We start from the raw sequence: 19,337 nt of genomic DNA, 5'->3' as shown, positions 1-19,337 counted from the left end.
CAAAAACACAATTCATTCAGGTACGGCAGTTATAGAAGAAAGATGCTCATAATTAAAAATATGTCTCTTTTTATAGATGACTTTTCTATTGACCATCATAAAAAGAGCTTCATTTATCGTCTTTTTTGTTGCAATCCAAACAAAGAGACAAGTGACGGCGTAATTTGCATTGCTCAAACATCACTGGTTCAGTTGATGAATATAAAAGGAGCAAAACCTGTTGTTACCGTTCTCTTTTTTCTTCTTTTTTTTTTATAAAAAAAAACATTAAACAAGATGTCATTAAAGCTGACTGAACTTGTTACTCGCCCTGGTGCTGGTAAAGCTGGCAAACCTGTTCGTGTTCGTGCAAATTTCTTTGAAGTTGCAAGCTTTATCACAAGCAATGTATTCCATTATGATGTTACTATTGATCCACCCAGTGCTCCTCCTGCTGTCTATCGTAAGATCTGGAAGGCCTTTGAAGATTCCAACGGTCAAGGTATTCTTGTGGGAATCAAAACAATTTATGACGGTCGCAAGAACGTGTTCTCTCCTAAAGAACTTCATTTGGGTGAAGAAAATGCAAAGCAATTTGAGGTTTGTTGTTAATATTTTTTATTATAGACAACTCATATTTGTTTAGGTCAACTTGCTGGAACAAGATTCCAAACGCGCAAGTAACTCTTTTAAGATCCGTATCAAAAAGGCTGGTGAGGTTAATATGGAAGAACTTCGTCGCTTTCTAAATAGCCAATCTGCATGCACTTCCAACTGTCTTACTGGTATGTCCTTTTTTTTTCAAAGAAAAAAAAAACCTGTTCCTACTGATAGTATTTAAATACAGCCATCATGGTGCTTGATGTTCTTATTCGTCACCTTCCTTCCATGATGCATTCTACCGTTGGCCGCTCCTTCTTTACACCTGCTGAAAAGCGTGCTCTTCCTAATGGGGCTGAAGTTTGGCAAGGCTATTATCAATCTGCGCGTCCTACTGTCGGTAAGTTGTGGAAACATAGAACGCATCATTTGAGTTAATCATTTTTTAAATTCAATTTAGGTAAAATGATGATCAATATTGATGTTTCTGCTACGGCCTTTTATGAATCAGGCCCTTTACCTGAAGTTGTTGCTAAAATGTTAGGTCGCCGTTCTTTGGATGAACTTCGTCGTGGAATCCCAGCTCGTGAGCTGGCCAGGCTTGAAAAACTGTTAAAACCCTTGAGAATCCAAGTCGTTCATCGTGGTGAAAAGAAACCCAGATACAAGATCACGAAACTTACCCTTAGTTCTGCTGAGAGCACTAATTTCAAGCTCGAAGATGGTACTGAAACAAGTGTAGCCAACTACTTTGTCAAGCAGTACAACCGTCGTCTTAACTATCCTTTCTTGCCTTGTATTGTTGTCAAGAAGGATATTTTCTTGCCTATGGAAGTCTGTGAAATTCTCCCTGGTCAACGTCACGTAAAGAAGCTTAATGAAAAGCAAACTGCTGAAATGATCAAGTTCACCTGTCAAAAGCCTAATGTCCGTGCCAACAAGATTAGCCAAGGATTGAATCTTCTCAAATATCGTGACAATCCTTACATTAACCAATTCGGCGTGGTCATTAAACCTGAGATGGCTGTTATCAACGCTCGTGTCTTGCCCACTCCCAGGATATCCTACCATCAATCCTCTCAAGATGCAGAATTTGCTCCTCAAGGCGGTGCTTGGAACCTTCGTGGTAAGAAGGTTGCTCAAGGTGCAACTCTTGGCTCTTGGGCTCTTGTTAACTTTGCTGGTGCTGTCCCTCTGCCTGCTGTCCAACGTTTCGTTCGTGAATTGTGTCAGACATTTGTTGAAACCGGCATGAACGTCGTGAACCGTCAACCTCCTGTAATGAATGCTGACCCTCAAGGCAATATTGATCGCACCTTAAAGGAAGCTTGGTTGAAGGCCGGCAACGCTGCCAAGGCAAACCCTCAAATCATTTTCTGCATCTTACCCAACACTGGCACACCCTTGTATGCTGAAATCAAGCGAATCTCTGATACTGTTATTGGCGTTGCTACCCAATGTGTCCAATCTAAGCATATCGCTGATGCCAAGAAGCAATACTGTGCCAATGTCTGTTTGAAAGTCAACGTGAAGTTGGGTGGTATGAATTTATTCCTGCCTTCTAGTCAAATCCCTTTTATTTCTCAACGTCCAACCATTGTTTTTGGTGCTGATGTTACTCATCCTGCAGCAGGCGACATGAATTGTCCTTCAATTGCTGCCCTCTGCGGCTCCATGGATGCGCGTGCCTCTCGATATGTATCGGCTATCCGTGTACAAGGCAACCGTACTGAAATCATTGCTGACCTTGCCAACATGGTCAAGGAAATACTCAAAACTTTCTATCAGGCCTGTGGACAAAAGCCAGAGCGTATGCTCTTTTATCGTGATGGTGTGTCTGAAGGCCAATTCAAGCAAGTTATGGATTCTGAAGTTGCTGCCATCCGTGCTGGTTGTGCCTCTTTGGATAAGAACTATAAGCCTACTATTACTTTTATCGTCGTCCAAAAGCGTCATCATGCTAGGTTCTTCCCTATCGAGCAGCGTGATGCTGACCGTACTGGTAACTGTATGCCTGGTACTGTTGTCGACACTGACATTGTTCATCCTTTTGAGTTTGATTTCTATCTTCAATCTCATGCTGGTCTCCAAGGTACATCCAGACCTACCCATTATCACGTCTTGCATGATGAAAACAAGTTCACTTCTGATGCCTTGCAAGAGTTGACTTACCGTATGTGCTACATCTATAGTCGTGCCACTCGTGTTGTCTCCCTTGTCCCCGCAGCTTACTATGCTGATTTGATTGCCACTCGTGCCCGCTTCCATCGCAGAAATGAATGGTCTGAAACCGATGCTACTTCTGAGTCCACCATGGATGCTGAAACCCAGATTGCTTCTTACGCTGTGGTCAAGCCTGAACTTCAAAAAGTCATGTACTTTATGTGAAAATTCCGCTCTCTCAACATCAAAACACTTTATAAAAAAAAAACTACGCATATGCTTTTTTATGAACAAGTATAAATAAAATATCTGCAAAAGAAATACGCAATAGCTTTATTTAGCCACTGTCTTTTTTTATATGCTTTTTATCAAATGTAAACTGGCCTACTTCAGATCCTGCCATGTACCAGGGTCTATGGGATTCATAATTGCTCATAGCATATATACTACATATATTATGTAGTCTCATACCAGAATTAGCAGAAGGCATAGGTACTTGTTTAAAGCAACAAATTTTTCTTTTTATGCAGACATTCACAAAAGTTACAATTATATATATGCTTCAAATATAACAATAAAAGTACCACAATGATAAATATTCAAGCCGTGTAGGAAGGAAATATGGACCTAGTAAAGTAGGTGAAAGTAGAAATATAATATGCTCGTTTTTTTTTTTTTTTGAAAAGTTTGCATACATAATTATATCTGACGTATTATAAGTAATCATAGCGGTTGTTGCGTTTCGATCATCAATAATGATTTAAAAGGATCATGATTTTCAAGCTGAGCATAATATGAAGTGGTAACTTTTATGTAGATGCTTTTCATATTAAAATGATTGTAAGCGGAGCTGATTTAGTGAACTGACATTGCGTTTTATGTACAAAATGGTGCAACATCTGTGCTTTCGTTTTGCATTTCCAAACTTGGTTGCCTTTACTTTTTTTTTTTTTTTTTTTTTTTTTTTGAGAAAACAAATAAATATTAATTGAATTACTTACCTTGTATACCTGCAAATTTCATAATATATTAACGAGAAGGTATATGTCACATCATAGAGGCAATATAATATTTGCATTGAGGATTTTTGACCAATTAATAGACAGAGATAGACTAAGAGTCTAATATGAATAGTTCAAATAGGAATATACCAAATTTAGTACTATATCGATTTAGTCAAAGTACATGCATTTATGAGATTTATAGTAAATAGCTTATCTTTTAGTTTAGTTTGTGTGTGTGTGTTTTTTTAAAAAGAATCAAATCCAATGCCGAGATGGATATATAAATTATCCAAATTACTCCCCCCCCCAAGTGTTGTCAAAGATTCGGCAAGTAAATAGCCGCTTTCATTGGTTCATGGAAAAATGAAATGTTTATTTTGTCTATTATTTTATTATAGAGCATGTTACTACTAGTGCATTATATGGTTACAGTTTTGAATACAAAAACAACGTATTTTCACTCTACTTTTTTGCAACTATCTTTAGTGAATAAAATTGGGATAATCAATACTTAAAATCCGATTTTTGAGAATGGCATGGGCCTTTTTTTTTCTGCATAGACTTTGTTGAAATATGCTCACGATCATTTATTTTCGAGATAACAGCAGAAACGATCGAGAATAAAAGTACTACACTATAACTTGTGCTACTGTTTTACAGTGGCACAGCCCACGTTTTGAGAAATTACGTTAGTACAACACAATATTGTGCCTCATCTATCAAAAGATGCTTCAATATTTATCTGTGCACAGCAAGATATTTAAGACATTTGTAGCAAAGGAATAAGTAGCGTTTTTAATTGAAAGAAGAGAGGGAGAGAAAATAAAATAAATGCAAATTATTAAAGCTGTTTACCCAATGAGAAAAGAGCTGTGTATATATACATATAATAGTGAAAGGTGCTGTATATATAATTGCTAAATTGTTTGTGAGTTTGTCTGTTTACATGTTTGGCATGCTATACATGTTTTCTAATGCTTGCTTTTGGAGTACACCCTCTTGAAACCTATGTTGATTGTTTAAGTAAAGATAAAATTCGATTATTTTAAAGACAAAGCTTACTTTCGAAGCTGTTCATTTTCATGAACTATTCTCTCCAATTCTGATAAGATAGAAGCTTGAGTATCTTTGAGATGTTGAATATGTTGGACAGCTATGTTAAAAAGTTAAGTATAAGGTAAATTTACGTCATGAGGAATACGAAATATGCAACTTACTACGATGCAATAAAGCTACTTTGCTCATTTTCTTGTTCAAGCAAGTAGGTAGTTCATTTCTTAATTCTTCAAATCCATCTTTAATTTGAGCTCTTCGTTTTTGCTCTGACTGAATATGGATTTGTCTTCGAATCTCTGAAGCAGATAAGCCATTTCTACGCACATAAATGAATAAAATGAGTTTGTACAACATTAATAATGAACTCTACTTACTGGTTTGATTCTTCATCCGAATGGCCTTCTTCCTTTTTGCCTTTGTCAGTATGCTTCTTACGATTAGGTCCACTGCCTGTGGACTGCTCATAAGTTTCCTTGGAATATTGTAAGAATTCGGGGTAGAAAGACTCTGGCAAGGATGTAGCTTTTGCAAAAGCTTCATTCAAATATTCAACGGAGGAAGAAGACATGGTAGAAGCAGTGGTAGTAGAGGAAGAAGAAGCAACCAGTATAGGTGGTTCCTGAATCATCATTGAAGAAGGAGAGATTGTCACACGACTACTGGATGACGCTGCAAACGACTGTTGGTTAGGAGCAGTGTCATATAAATAAGCATCAGTAGATCTTGATTGTGCGGCTGTTGTTGCCAATGGAGACACATAGAATGCAGTGTCTGTTTCAAATAAATTAGAGAAAGAATATAAATTAGTATGTATGAATTTTATGTATTTATGTGTATGTACCTGTATAGGCTATAGATTGGCCCGGGATGTCAAGCTTAGCAACAGGAGGACAAGTATTAAAGCTGTCTTGATAGTTGCCAGTGTTAGCCGCAGCAGATGTAGTTGAATTATTATCCATGCTACTATTAGACATTGTGGTGTTTTTCAAAGTAGGCTGCTGAGTCATTTTTTAAGGATATATATGATGTATGTCGATAAATGCGATGCCTTTTATAAAAAAAATGGAAAATTGATCTAAGGATTGATATTGGTTAAAATGATAGGGTATTGATGTTAACAAAATATGTTTAAAGAATATAAGGAGCGTATGAGAGCAAATAAAGCATCAACTTGTTAAAAAAAGTTCCAAGAAAAAAAGAAATAAAAAGAAGGTATTTTGAGATTCTCAACTTAAATACAATTGCAAAGACAGAATAACTTATTTTTGGAAACAGCATTTATTAATGTGATAAAAATCAGTGTTACAAAACTTGGTAAAACCAAATTACATTCACGTCGTACAGGCTTCACTATCTTTCCTTCTTGTTCTTGTGTCTTTTTTCTCATTATGCTTGTTTTTTCTTTGGACATTGCAGCATTTAAATTAAAGAAAGGAGTACGACAAGAAGAGTACAATTAAGGAGACATGCTGAAAACAAAAATAAGAGTGAAAATAGAGAGCATGTTATCATGACCTTATTCATATAATGTTACAATATAATTATACTATATGGTATACATACAAGGACACATATATCTATCATTAAGCTCTATTAGATGAACTTACAAATTATAAAAGATAACTCGGAAAGTAATAGATAAATTAAAAAGGGATCTAACCATTTTTCTTCACTGTAACTTTTTCTTTTTGTAAGTAACTATATTACTTTATACTCAATCAAAGCAGAATGAAAGACTGACAAAGTTGAGAGCATGTGCACTTAATTTCTTTCTAATACATTTACATGATCCGATTTCAGCTGAAATTTTGTGTTGTATTTATGTGCATATCCACATATACTGATGCTGAGTAAACATTATATCACCCCTCAAAGAAGCTAGTGTATATCCTATTATCACAAAGGCTCTTTAATTTATATTTCTCTTCTAGCTTTTGTCTGTAAACTTCACTTTATCCTACCAAACTGTCTTTAACATTTACTGTTATCAAAAGTCAAGTTGATTTGCAGTTGCTCTCACGGACAATAAAGTTACTATAGTTAATACTCAACATAATATGTGCATGGTCATGAAGGTTATTATCAATACTCAGTACGCTTATCTTTACTTCTTTTTGTCGTATCATTGGCAACTACACATAGTCAATTCTATGACTTCCTTAACCATCCTACCAGAAGTCTCTGTATGCTTTAATGCAATCATTATGAGTATAAATCAGGAAATTGGCGCAAATGGTTATTTCTGCTTTGAAAAAGTGCCATTTTTGCTCTCACATGTCCTGTTGGTTATAAAGACCTAATTTTCTTTTTTTAGTATGACAAGATCCAACTTCTGCACTTGGTCTTTAATCTTTTGAACATTAAACTCCGTTTAAATATAGGAGCTTACATGACTCTAAGAAATTGTTTTCTACAGCCAACAAAAAAGAAAGAATACAATACTTACACTATAGCGACACTTATTTCCATGAAAAATAGAATTTCAAGATAAGAAACACATAACTGCAAACAACTACGTCAGAGCCATCAAAAATCTAAACGTAACCAATGGAATTTATTATCATATGAAAATGAAACTTTAAGATTTATAAAGTAACATTTATGATTCTTGGTAAAGTCCTTTATGAATTCTTTTATCCATCTAGAATCAAAGATGGTTAGTAAATTGAAACATCCGAACAAGATATTATATATAACAATGATTGGTCTTTTGCTGTCTCAGGTCATAAAAAAGTGCGGGGTAACAAACCTATTTTTGCTGACAATCTTAAATTTCTAATGACTAAGTGAAAATATGAAAATTTGAAAATCTGATTAAAGAAAAGAAATATAAGCAGTGCTTTTTTCTTAATTTACTTTTTTATTTTTTACATCTATCTTCACATAAAACCATGAGCTTTGATAATAACGTAGCCACAAAGTTTCCTAACCTCGCTCCTAAAGGTCCTTCTGGTGAATTATTTTTAGCCAATGAAAGAGCAAAGGCCACCTTTGATGTTGAAGAGCTCTCTAAATTCATGTATACAGAAGGACAACTTCAAAAAATTAACAAAGTGCTTCAGGTGTTGGAGTCAGATCCTGCTTTTGATAAGACAAATCGTTATTATGAAAGTCGTGAAGATAAGATAACTACTTCTTTATGGAAAGATAGACGTTTGATTGAAGTAGCAAAGTAAAATAATAATGAAATAATAATATCCTATTGTTAGATTAAAGAAATATTTTTAATTCAGGGAACAAAACTGGGACGCAAGAGATTTTCAAATTGCCAATCTTTTATTTGATCAATCTTCACCTTTTACACTCCATTACAATATGTTTATCCCTACTTTACAGACTCAAACAACTGATGAACAAAAGAAACTGTTCCTTGAACCTGCACTGAAGCATGAAATCATAGGTTGCTATGCTCAAACTGAAGTAAGAGTAAATAAACAAAGATTTGCATATGATATTTATAATTCTTATAGCTTGGTCACGGGTCTAACGTTCAGGGGCTTGAAACTACTGCCACTTATATCCCTGAAACACAAGAATTCGAGCTTCATTCTCCTACACTCACTTCTTCAAAATGGTGGATTGGTGGACTTGGTAAGGCTGCTACTCATGCAATTGTCATGGCCCGCTTGATCACCGATGGTAAAGACTTTGGTCCTCATCCTTTTTGTGTTCATATTCGTAGTTTAGAGGATCATCGTCCTCTAAAAGGAATCACTGTTGGTGATATTGGTCCCAAATTTGGCTTCAACTCTGTTGATAATGGTTTCATCATGTTTGATCACTATCGCATTCCTCATGTTAGCTTCTTGGCTAAATATTCTCAAATAAACAAAAGTACTGGCGAATATATCAAGCCCCCAAATGCAAAGCTATCCTATGGAACTATGGTTTACGTTCGAGCAAATCTTATTATGAACGTTCATTTTGCACTAGCCAAGGCTACAACCATCGCCGTTCGTTATTCAGCAGTACGACAACAATTTGTTGATGCATCCAATCCTCGTAAATGGGACAACAAGATAATTGAGACGCCCGTTTTGGATTATACCATGCAGCAGTACCGTTTACTTCCCACTGTTGCATCAGCCTATGCTTGTTTCTTTACTGGTCGCGAAATGCTTCGTCTTTACAATTTAAATCAGAAAGCTATGCAGCAAGGCAATTTCAGTATCTTGGCTGATTTGCATGCTAGTTCTTCTGGTCTTAAAAGCTTGACAACAACCATGGCTAGTGATGCTATTGAAGATTGTCGACGTGCTTGTGGTGGTCACGGATATAGTTTGTTTTCTGGTTTAGGTCAATTCTACCAAGATTACCTTCCTAATGTTACCGTAAGTTTTCATTTATCGGCTACAGAGACAAGTTAATAATATATTTTATATAGTGGGAAGGTGATAATTACATTTTGACTCAACAAACTGCACGCCATTTGCTTAAAACTTTCCGAAATGTGATTGCAGGCAAGGCCGAAGTATCCGAATATAACCAAACTGTGAATTATTTGACTCAATTTATGCAAAATCCAAAGGCTAAATGTCCAGTAACTAAACCCAGTGACTTCTTGAATCCAGAAATGATATTATCTGCCTTTGGCTTCCGTGCTGCTTATGGTATTTCTCAAGTTGCTGAACAATTAGATCGCCATGGTCGCAGCTGGAATTCAATGTTGGTGGAGATCAATAGAATCTCTAGGGCACACTGTCAATTCATTTTGGTCCGTAACTTTATTGTCACTTTACAAAATGATTCTCAACTTTCAGGCCCTCAAAAGAAGCCCATTGTACATGTTCTTCGTTTACTAGCTTGCTTATTTGCTCTTACTACAATGGAAAAAGAGCTCTCTGAGTTCTTGGTATCTGGTTATCTCTCCTCTGAACAAAGTCAGATGTTGAAGCAGCAAGTGATTGAATTACTGGACAAAGTCAGACCTGAGGCTGTCTCTCTCGTTGATGCCTTTGCTTTACCTGACTACTTTTTGCACTCTGCATTAGGTCGATATGACGGTAGAGTGTATGAATCTATGACAGAAATGGCAGAGAGAGAACCACTAAACCATACTTTGGTGGTTGATGGATACAAGGAATGTATTCAACCTTTTGTTAAGAAGGTTCGCAATACCAACACTGAAACTGCTAAATTATAGACTATATATAAAACTCTCCTTTATTATAAATAAAACAGAACACAGGCTATGCATATACAGAACCTTTAATTAGCTTTTTTTATTTGCGCACATTATATTTACACTCCTTAAATCATAAATAGATCAACAATCTAAGCCTTATTTAGTGAACACAAATAGGAAGGATAAGACCCATGATCAAAGAAAATACCTCAATTCGTTTTACAAATCAAGAACGCTTTTAGTAGTGTATGTTCAGTCATTTCAAAAAGTAAGGTCGCAGTTTTACAATTTAATATCGTGCAAAAAAATCTTTGCATCCAAAAATAATGCCACTTGGTTCAAAAATGAAGTCGTGTTCACATTTCGTGAGCTTTGTTTATTTTTATATAAATGAAGCAACAGATCTTTGTTATTTTCTCTTATTTTTCTTGTTTATAATTTATTTTAAAAGCAATGGATGAGCGCCGATGGCAAGTTTGGTAAGCCAGCGAAGCATGGCAATTCACGAGGTTGATACATATAGGTACTCAAATCGCATCACCGCCACAATTTCAAAAATTACCGAAACAATGCGCTCAACGTGACAAAAATAACCAGAGACACAATAATGATCTTTGGTTACGCGAGGAAATCTCGTGGCAGAAAAGATACAGCAACAATAAAAACAATCTCACTTCAAAAAATGGTCGATAAACTACACCAACATGGATCGGCTTCAAATATCTCTATCTTACGCAGATGTAACGCTTCCGACGCGTTAATAGACCGTGACAAAAAAAAAAAAAAAAAAAAAAAAAAAAAAAAAAAAAAAAAAAAACTTTCTGAACCAATTTGAAAACGTCAACGGAACCATGCAAAATCTCATCAAGTACTTAAAGTAAATTTCCAAAAGGCTCGTCTTGTCATTATTGACTATATGGGATTGCCAAGCGACTTTGATGATCTCCAAGCTTTTTTTTCTCATTAAACTAAAATAAATCAACGATTGAACGACTAAATCAAAGGCCCCAACTTCTTGAGGTAATGACATCACAATGGTGACGCCTATACACATAAGGTATGGGGGATTCATGAGATTTTATATTTAAAGGACAAGGGCAAGAGTTAAATCAATTTATCTGAAGTTCTTAATTCACATTTTGTAAGTTTTTTATTCTACCTATCATTTTCTTTAGAAAATAAACAAGTTCCAATTCGCTTAAAATTGGCTTCCTACATTTTACAATCTTTCTTTGTTGAGACACTTGCCAAAACATTTAGTAGAATGTTAAATAAAGCCTTTGAAGTCATTAAAATGTAAACTGTCATAGGTTTCGCTAGCTCTAGTTAATGTCTCATTTTCCAAAAACTTACTGTGCTTAACTTTGTTCTTGACAACTGACCAGAGCTACTCAATTGGGCTTAACTCGAAAGAATATGGGGAAGGTATGCACATCGGCATACTCGAGAGTAAATATACTTTCCTATATCAATTGAGCTATGGATAGGAGCATTATCTGTGACAAGATAATGCTCCTTTATTTCTAAATATTTATCCATTTCATCAGGAGTGGCCTTTTGAAAGCTCAAATAATGCCTTGTCACTGTTCCTGTGCTATAAGCTTCAGCCTCACGTCCAAACCTTCTCCTCTTGATACGCTTTGGAACTCTCGAACCAATATTGATTAAGTCAGTTGCTGATATTGTATCTAAAATCGATTTTGTGTTTGCTTTAGTTATAGGTACTGTAACTTGCAAGAGTTCTCTTCTTTGATCAAGCCATACTTCGTTTCAAGTTGATATGAAAGGCTGATTCATCAAGAAAACCACAATTGGTTGTAAATTCCAAGTCAGTTTGTTACCACTTTTGGACCCAATTGTGCCATTGCTGAATTTTTTCCTCGTTGTTCCTTTCCACAGGATGGAATTGGGCATACTTAATTAATAGACTACACTGAGTTATCATAAAGCCATAAATAGTACTACGTGAAACATTAAAGCCTGAGAAAGTTTGTATTGAATGCTTTATTACTTCGTCAGGGTAATTTAAAAGAAACTGCTTAAGCTTCTCCCCAAAAATATGATGACCTGCTTTTATCCTGGTGGTCGCTCTAAGCCCTGCCCTCTTCATTCTAAGCAATTTCTGACCAAGGTCCATTCTATTCATTGCATCTATCTGCACCGTCAACTTCAGATACCTGAAGCCGTACCAGATCCGTTGTCCTTTCTTTTAAACATACTGCCTACTCGAAAACCACGCTCCCCTCAAACTGTCCTCCCTTGAACTCTTCGATGAATCCCATCTGTATCATTCTTTATGAATTGGACTACCCCAACATGCAAAGGTTCAGCCTGTACCGCCACCTCAACTAGGGCAAAGACCTCTCGATTGGCTCCCCTCCTCTCCACACTAGTGTTTCTAGCACTTGCATTCATCTCCCTTCCCTATCATTTTTACCCTTGATCCCATAAACAGGTCTTTTAGCTTCTATTCCCTCTTCTAATCTGTCTTGGGTAAAAACGATGTATAATTGGACATCATGCGCCTAATTGAAGTTTAAATCAGTTATAAATAAAATTCTTATTTAAATGTAAAATTCTAAAAAGGGGAAACGTGCAAAATTTAAACATCCGACATAAACCATTTATGAACCAAGTATAAAAAATAAGTTGATCTTTTGTATAAGCCCAGATTTATAGATAAGGACAAATTCTGCTTATTATATACTGTCTAAATGCTTCATTAATCAGTTCATTATCTAGATTTCCTAAATAAAGTACTCTGGAAAGCGATGCGCGAACATGGAGACTCCGCTCTAATAAGGTTTCTGTCAAAAAGGGGAAAACTCATTGAGTAATAAATTTTTTCTTTTCGCGTTATAGATTCAAATGGCATTACGAGTACCCAAAGGAACCCTTCCTCAGTTATTTAAAGAAGGATATAAAGTAAGAAATAGTGACTCTTTTCTTTTATGAAAGTGGAAGAATAGTTAAATTTGTTAAATTCAGTAATCTTTATGGAATTTTCCATCTAGTTTCAACAAGGTGTAGAAGAAGCTGTTCTTCGCAATATTGAAGCCACCCATGAGCTTTCTGAAGTCGTTAGAACTTCCATGGGTCCTAACGGTAGCTCTTTAGTTTAATGTACTAGTGTATCCAATCTTATATGCTTATTAGGTCGCAATAAGATGATCATCAACCATTTAGAAAAGCTCTTTGTCACAAACGATGCTGCCACAATTATTCGTGAACTTGATGTTGTTCATCCTGCAGCTAAACTCTTAGTCATGGCCTCTCAACAACAAGAAAGCGAACTAGGAGATAACACCAATTTAATCATTGTTCTCGCTGGTGAACTTTTAACAAAAGCTGCTGACCTCTTAAGGCTTGGCCTTCACCCTTCTGAGGTAATTCAAGGTTATGAATTGGCTAGGGACCGCGCCTTATCTATTATTGAAGGTAATATACAATAATATAATCTTACTTGTAAGCTGATATTCACGTTTTCTTTATTTAGATTTATCTGTCGATAAAGTTGAATCACTTACTAGCCGTGATGAACTTTTGAAGATTGTAAAGGCGAGCGTTTCTTCAAAGCAATACGGTTATGAGGAGTTTTTAGGAGATTTAGTCACAGAAGCTGCTTTAAACATTATGCCAAAGAATCCTAAAGATTTCAACGTCGATAATGTTCGAGTGGTAAAGGTAATGGGCTCTAGTATTCACGAGTCTCGAGTTGTTCGTGGTATGGTTTTTGGTCGTGAGCCTGAAGGAATTATTCAAAATGTTAAAAATGCAAAAGTTGCTGTATTCACTTGTCCTTTGGATATTTCACAAACAGAAACAAAAGGAACAGTTTTGATTCACAATGCACAGGAAATGCTGAATTTCAGCAAAGATGAAGAGCAGCAAGTTGAAGGTATCTTTAAGGAACTTGCAGAAGCCGGCGTCAAAGTTGTTGTTACTGGTAATGGTATTGGTGAACTTGCCCTTCACTATTTGAACAGATATAACATCATGGCTGTTAAAGTCCTCTCTAAGTTTGATTTGCGTCGACTTTGTCGTGTTATTGGTGCCACTGCCCTTGCTCGTTTAGGGACACCAATGGCTGAGGAAATGGGTGAATGTGATATAGTTGAGACTGTCGAAATAGGCTCTGATCGTGTTACTGTCTTCCGTCAAGAGGAATCAGATAAATCTCGCACAACCACTATTGTAATTCGTGGTGCTACACAAAATCATATGGACGATATTGAACGTGCTATTGATGATGGTGTCAATATGATTAAGGCCGCTACTAAAAATCCTCTTTTGTTGCCCGGTGCTGGTGCTGTTGAAATGGAACTCAATAAGCGTCTTCAACAAGTGGCTGCTAAAACACCTGGATTAAACCAACATGCCATTAAGAAATTTGCTGAATCTTTAGAAGTTATTCCTCGCACTTTATGTGAAAATGCTGGCATGGACGCCACTGCAGTTCTTTCTCGTTTATATGCTGCTCACTACCAAGAAGGTGACATGGGTTTGAGTGTTGGTGTTGATGTTGAAAATGAAAATGATGGTACACTGGATGCATCTAAAGCAAATATCTACGACAGTCTTGCTTCAAAACACAATGCTGTTAAGTTAGCAGCTGACACAGCGATCACTATCCTCCGTGTAGATCAAATTATCATGTCTAAACCAGCTGGTGGACCAAAACCCCCTAAGAAAGATGGCCACTGGGATGCAGACGATTAATTGAATTTGTTGAATAAATATATATAATTGTAGAGGTGAATAAAGGAATTATAAGAATCTAGCTAGACAAGCAGATCACTCATATATTAACGAGAGGACAATCTGCTATACTTGTTGATGGATGATTGAGCTGTACACACATAATCAATAATATGCTACCAATATTTGAATGAGCCAGAGATTTTTTTTTTTTTTCCAATTGATTTGCGTATCAGAATTTTTTTGTACATTTTTGAATAGAAAATTATATTTGCATTAAGTCTTAAATGGACATAGGGTGTTGTTACACCTTGATTGCCTGACCAATTCAATTTAATAAAGTATGAAGAGCTAAAAAAAACCTTTTAAGATGTAACTCACCCAAAAACATATTGTTTAATTAAAAACTTAACAACGAAACTATAACCATAGTTTTCTTTAGCAGACTCTATACGCTTTATACACATTGTACATCATATCATTACCAAAACTTATGTTACTTGTGGATTCGAGCAACTGAAAAATTAGCATATTTACTCATGAGCATGATTAGCGCATGAATAGGATGCAAACAAAGTTAAGGTCGTAAAATAAAATGCTAAATGGAAATCTACGCTTTATCTCATAGAAATATTTGAAGCAAGTTTTTATAAAAGAATGTGGGTATCACAACATTATCTATTTGATTTCGATTTTACATTAAGAGATCTGCATAGAACAATGGCATTAGGATTGTAGACTTAACCTTTTTCATTGTTCTTTCAAACACATTCTGTAATTCTCAAGAATAACTAAAGAGTGCAAGTATAGCAAATTTCACATTTCATTAGTGAATATTAAAAGTAATTTATTAATCTTCTGTATCATCGTCACTAAGTATTGTTTGATTATTCTTCTTTTCTTCGCACCTTAGCTGTTTAGCATATTCGATATCTCTGTAAATGCATTCTACAGCAGTTCTTGTGCCATTTTCCTGTTATATAATGTCAATAAAAATCCCAGTATATTTTGCTATATTAATGTCTGTACCTTTCGAATTGTTTCACCAATCACTTGAGCTTTTGCTATCATTGCCTCATTTTGTGTAATTGTCTTTAATGCTTCTGTCAAAGAGTTTTTTGTCAACTTGGTAATACAGATACCAATCTGAAGCTCTTCTACACGTTGTCCCCAAAAGCGTTGGTCACCAAAGAATGGCTTAATAATCGTTGGCAATCCTGCTCTCAACCCAGCAGCCGTTGTACCGGCACCGCCATGGTGTACAACACCTTGTATTTTTTCAAACAACCAATCGTGGGGTACTGATTCGCAGTGATAGATTGTGCCTGTGTGTTGGTCTAAGAGAGAGCTACTGTCATCATCTTTATGCCGATTAGACCATCCTTTACAAATAATAGCTCGTACGTTGGATTTCAAAACCGCCTGAACAATAGTACGCGTTGTTTCTCCAGGATCAGGTACAATGATAGATCCAAATCCAATGTAGACAATAGGTCGTGTATCTTTATAAGCCAAGAATTCAACCATGTCATTGGGCGGTGTCCATTCTTTTGAGTTTTCCAAAAACCAGTAACCAGTGCAATGAATATAGTCTGGCCAGTCTTTTGGCGGATGAATAACAGAGGAGCTGAATGAATAGAGATAAGGCACCTTATCCAATCGAAGCCTATCTAAGGTTGTAGAAGGTAATTGAAGTGTATTTCGTCGGAATCGGTTCACGTAACGAGCTGTACCCACCCAAAGAGCCATATCGATCATGACATAGGTCATGTCATTATAAATACGCCCACCTGCCGTAGACTGAAAGGCAAATGGATGAGGGAACTTGCCCGTGCGACTGAATGGAAATGGCATGCTGCGAAAGTAAGCTATTTCTTTTTTTTATAGCAAAAACAAATAAGCCTTCATTCACATAAAAGCATCATGATTTTATATACCTAATTTTTCAGCAATATGTATGCCCACCATAGCACTTGGGCTTTCAATCAGTACATCAGTCCCTTGACATGCTTCATAAGAGGACATTAATAAATTTTCAAACCAGCTATAAAACTAAAAGTGAAATAGACAAGTTATATTTCTTGACAAAAAATAACGCTAATAAAGTACAAACTTACAAATTTGGTTCCATCTCTAATGAATGACACAGATAAGAAGCTATTGTCAATACAAAGTTTCTAAATACATCACAATAGAAGTTAGACAAGAACACTGTGAGCCCAGATGAATATAACTAGCTCGTACCATTAAATCCCCTGGATCGCCTCCGATTGACTTAAACTCTAGACCATACTCTTCCACCCATTCCTGGTATTCAGGATGTGTTGCAATACGGCACGTATGACCATCTTTCTTTAGCTCTTTACACAATGCAAGATAAGGCTGAACATCACCACGTGAACCAATCGTTAAACATGTAATATGCAGCGGTCGATCAGGCGTCTTTTTTGAAGAATTTGTATAGTTGGAAGAAGGTGAAAGCAAAGGGGGGCCGTCTAGATTTCATTAATATGTGAAAGAATATATCATAATAAGGCATTCTTACTATATTCGTCTGGAAGGTTAATGGGATGAGGCCCATCAATATCATCACCCCATCTTATAAAAGATTCCTTTGATAAAACAGAACTAGTAAAAGTTATAAACAAAAGAACGAATAGACGTGGTGCAACTTTGAGTACATACCTTACATCAATGATCTCGTTTGATTTTAGCTGGCATACATAGTAGCATTGATCTCGTAATTCTATCGACGAAAAGTCAAAGTATAGCTATGTACCTACGATGTGAATAAATAGTAACTTTTGCTTTTATGCTTTTTATTATACCACATCTGTTATATCCTTGACTGTCATTGTCAAACCACAAAGAAGGTAATGGCTTTTTGTTTTGGTCTTGTTTATTTGAAGTACATCAGACCATGGTATAATGAGTTTTTGTTTGCCAACTGCAACTTTTGCTTGAAAACATAAATGTTGATTTGTAATGTACATCTTTCCATGATGTGGAAGAGTGCGCCAAACGGAACATTTAAAAACTAAAAACCAAAGTTTAAGCTTTTCTTAATTGAAGCAACTACTAGACTTCAAGCCATACCTGCTTCCACGTTTTTCAATGTTAAGTAACATAGGAAATTGATTATTCAAATGACCATTTATTTCTGCTTGCTCTTTTTCCCACTCATCTTGCGACTTTTCTTGTTTTATGCTCACATTATATTTTTTTGATAACGAGTTAGCCAAGGATGAACTAAACCATGCTTCATTTGTTTGAAGATAATCACTTATAAAGCTCCAAGGTCTGTTTATATTTAAAAGTAAAGATGAACCTAGACTTGGTTCACCTGGATGTCTTAGTTTTCTTACAAAACGTCTTGAAACAGTATCAACACTTAAAAGATCTTGTGACCAACTAAGTCTATTGTATATATAGCTAGGCGTTATATAGTGTCGAAGTGCACTTAGCGAACTGCTACGACGATGTCTAGTTGCTGTCAGAGCCTGGGAAGATTGATCACCAGATGCTTGACTAGAGCTGTCATGGTCGCTTTCGTCATTTTGATGGTGATTTATGAACCTGTTCATAAATATGGCAGGAAGAGCAGCGGGAGAAATATTGTTTATAAGACCATCAAGACTAAAAAATGAACTGGAGGTAACAGAAGCTTCTTGTCGACGATCTAAGGTTTCCATATTAGGGACTTGTTTCCACACGTCCATAATACAATTGTAAGCAGCGTTGATATCCTGAAAGAAAGCAAAATAATACTGATTCCTAATGTTCATTATTTTTGTTGAACATGCTTATATAAAGCTTACATCGTTTACATCTTCTGAATTATTACCACTCGCAATCCTAACTTTAATATTCTCAGCAAACTGAAAAACCAAAGGCTTATCAATTGCTATTATCTTGTTCAAGGGCAATACGATACGCATATGATTTCCTGTATGTTGGGCAAGAAATACACCCTTTCTCAGCTCGTCCAGCCACTCTTTATATGATACTTGTGAGTCCGCTATCAACAAAATTCGTTCACTGTCTGTGCGTAGTCGAATGCCAAATTTTTTTGTTTTGCATGGCTCGAGGTGAACAACATTGACAAGGTCTATACTGTTTAAAGGTAGATATTTGGACTCAGTTGATTCATACCATGACAAAACATGACCTGAGAGTTCAAAATAGTAACGAAAGCTACGGGGGGAGGTGACATGATTCTTTTTTGTTAAATATCCTGTTTTATGTGGTCCTTTCTATTTATGATGGTTAATGTAGTTCCAATATGCTATACCATTTTATACCTTTTTCCTCGGTAGAGTAGCGTAAAAGCAAATATGTTGATTGGTGATATATACCCAACCAGGTAAAGTGACCGTACCGATTATATAACAAGAAAATCCTATTTTGTCACATTTTAATTTATGCATATTCTTAATTTTTTTTTTTTTTTCAATCTCTCTTTACTGTTTACTAGTTTATCCACCGATGGTAATTCAAAAAGAGTCTTTATTCTCTCTTCAACACATAAGTCTGTATCGCTTATTTCGTCTGTATCACTCTCATTCAAAAGCTCTGTAGAGTTATCTGTTACATTGGTATTGTCTTGTTATGCATATTTTATTAGAAAATGCATGTTAAAAATACAATTATTATTTATCAGTTACTGTCGATAGGTATATCAGTCTAAAAATATTATGTTGAGTTTAGTTATA

The 19,337-nt window shown here is 35.8% G+C and overlaps 8 protein-coding genes across 8 annotated transcripts; 4 read left to right on the top strand and 4 right to left on the bottom strand.

The window, feature by feature from the left end:
• Positions 1 to 276: 276 nt before the first annotated feature.
• Positions 277 to 2,967, top strand: RO3G_10137 (uncharacterized protein; the record flags this gene model as incomplete). Its single annotated transcript, XM_067664722.1, has 4 exons — positions 277 to 579; positions 626 to 764; positions 827 to 979; positions 1,040 to 2,967. The coding sequence occupies 4 exons, from the start codon at positions 277 to 279 to the stop codon at positions 2,965 to 2,967; spliced, it is 2,523 nt and encodes an 840-aa protein (XP_067520823.1).
• A 1,043-nt stretch (positions 2,968 to 4,010) lies between these two features.
• RO3G_10136 (uncharacterized protein) lies at positions 4,011 to 4,239 on the top strand (the record flags this gene model as incomplete). Its single annotated transcript, XM_067664721.1, has 2 exons — positions 4,011 to 4,077; positions 4,145 to 4,239. The coding sequence occupies 2 exons, from the start codon at positions 4,011 to 4,013 to the stop codon at positions 4,237 to 4,239; spliced, it is 162 nt and encodes a 53-aa protein (XP_067520822.1).
• Positions 4,240 to 4,688: 449 nt separating this feature from the next.
• On the bottom strand, positions 4,689 to 5,809 carry RO3G_10135 (uncharacterized protein; the record flags this gene model as incomplete). The annotated part of the gene is made up of 5 exons (XM_067664720.1): positions 4,689 to 4,752; positions 4,809 to 4,899; positions 4,964 to 5,118; positions 5,177 to 5,573; positions 5,644 to 5,809. 5 exons carry the CDS (start codon positions 5,807 to 5,809, stop codon positions 4,689 to 4,691), a joined length of 873 nt encoding a protein of 290 aa, XP_067520821.1.
• Positions 5,810 to 7,693: 1,884 nt separating this feature from the next.
• On the top strand, positions 7,694 to 9,945 carry RO3G_10134 (uncharacterized protein; the record flags this gene model as incomplete). Its single annotated transcript, XM_067664719.1, has 4 exons — positions 7,694 to 7,974; positions 8,036 to 8,222; positions 8,273 to 9,133; positions 9,187 to 9,945. 4 exons carry the CDS (start codon positions 7,694 to 7,696, stop codon positions 9,943 to 9,945), a joined length of 2,088 nt encoding a protein of 695 aa, XP_067520820.1.
• A 1,383-nt stretch (positions 9,946 to 11,328) lies between these two features.
• On the bottom strand, positions 11,329 to 11,841 carry RO3G_10133 (uncharacterized protein; the record flags this gene model as incomplete). Its single annotated transcript, XM_067664718.1, has 2 exons — positions 11,329 to 11,615; positions 11,769 to 11,841. 2 exons carry the CDS (start codon positions 11,839 to 11,841, stop codon positions 11,329 to 11,331), a joined length of 360 nt encoding a protein of 119 aa, XP_067520819.1.
• Positions 11,842 to 12,795: 954 nt separating this feature from the next.
• On the top strand, positions 12,796 to 14,646 carry RO3G_10132 (T-complex protein 1, theta subunit; the record flags this gene model as incomplete). Its single annotated transcript, XM_067664717.1, has 4 exons — positions 12,796 to 12,852; positions 12,942 to 13,032; positions 13,084 to 13,365; positions 13,424 to 14,646. The coding sequence occupies 4 exons, from the start codon at positions 12,796 to 12,798 to the stop codon at positions 14,644 to 14,646; spliced, it is 1,653 nt and encodes a 550-aa protein (XP_067520818.1).
• Positions 14,647 to 15,475: 829 nt separating this feature from the next.
• Positions 15,476 to 16,395, bottom strand: RO3G_10131 (uncharacterized protein; the record flags this gene model as incomplete). Its single annotated transcript, XM_067664716.1, has 2 exons — positions 15,476 to 15,598; positions 15,655 to 16,395. The coding sequence occupies 2 exons, from the start codon at positions 16,393 to 16,395 to the stop codon at positions 15,476 to 15,478; spliced, it is 864 nt and encodes a 287-aa protein (XP_067520817.1).
• A 1,509-nt stretch (positions 16,396 to 17,904) lies between these two features.
• On the bottom strand, positions 17,905 to 18,563 carry RO3G_10130 (uncharacterized protein; the record flags this gene model as incomplete). Its single annotated transcript, XM_067664715.1, has 3 exons — positions 17,905 to 17,925; positions 17,991 to 18,371; positions 18,444 to 18,563. The coding sequence occupies 3 exons, from the start codon at positions 18,561 to 18,563 to the stop codon at positions 17,905 to 17,907; spliced, it is 522 nt and encodes a 173-aa protein (XP_067520816.1).
• Between the last annotated feature and the right edge of the window lie 774 nt (positions 18,564 to 19,337).

This window comes from Rhizopus delemar, genomic scaffold, assembly GCF_000149305.1.
Source record: "Rhizopus delemar RA 99-880 supercont3.7 genomic scaffold, whole genome shotgun sequence".
Lineage (NCBI taxonomy): Eukaryota > Fungi > Mucoromycota > Mucoromycetes > Mucorales > Rhizopodaceae > Rhizopus > Rhizopus delemar.
This window is presented reverse-complemented; position numbering and strand designations above follow the sequence as displayed.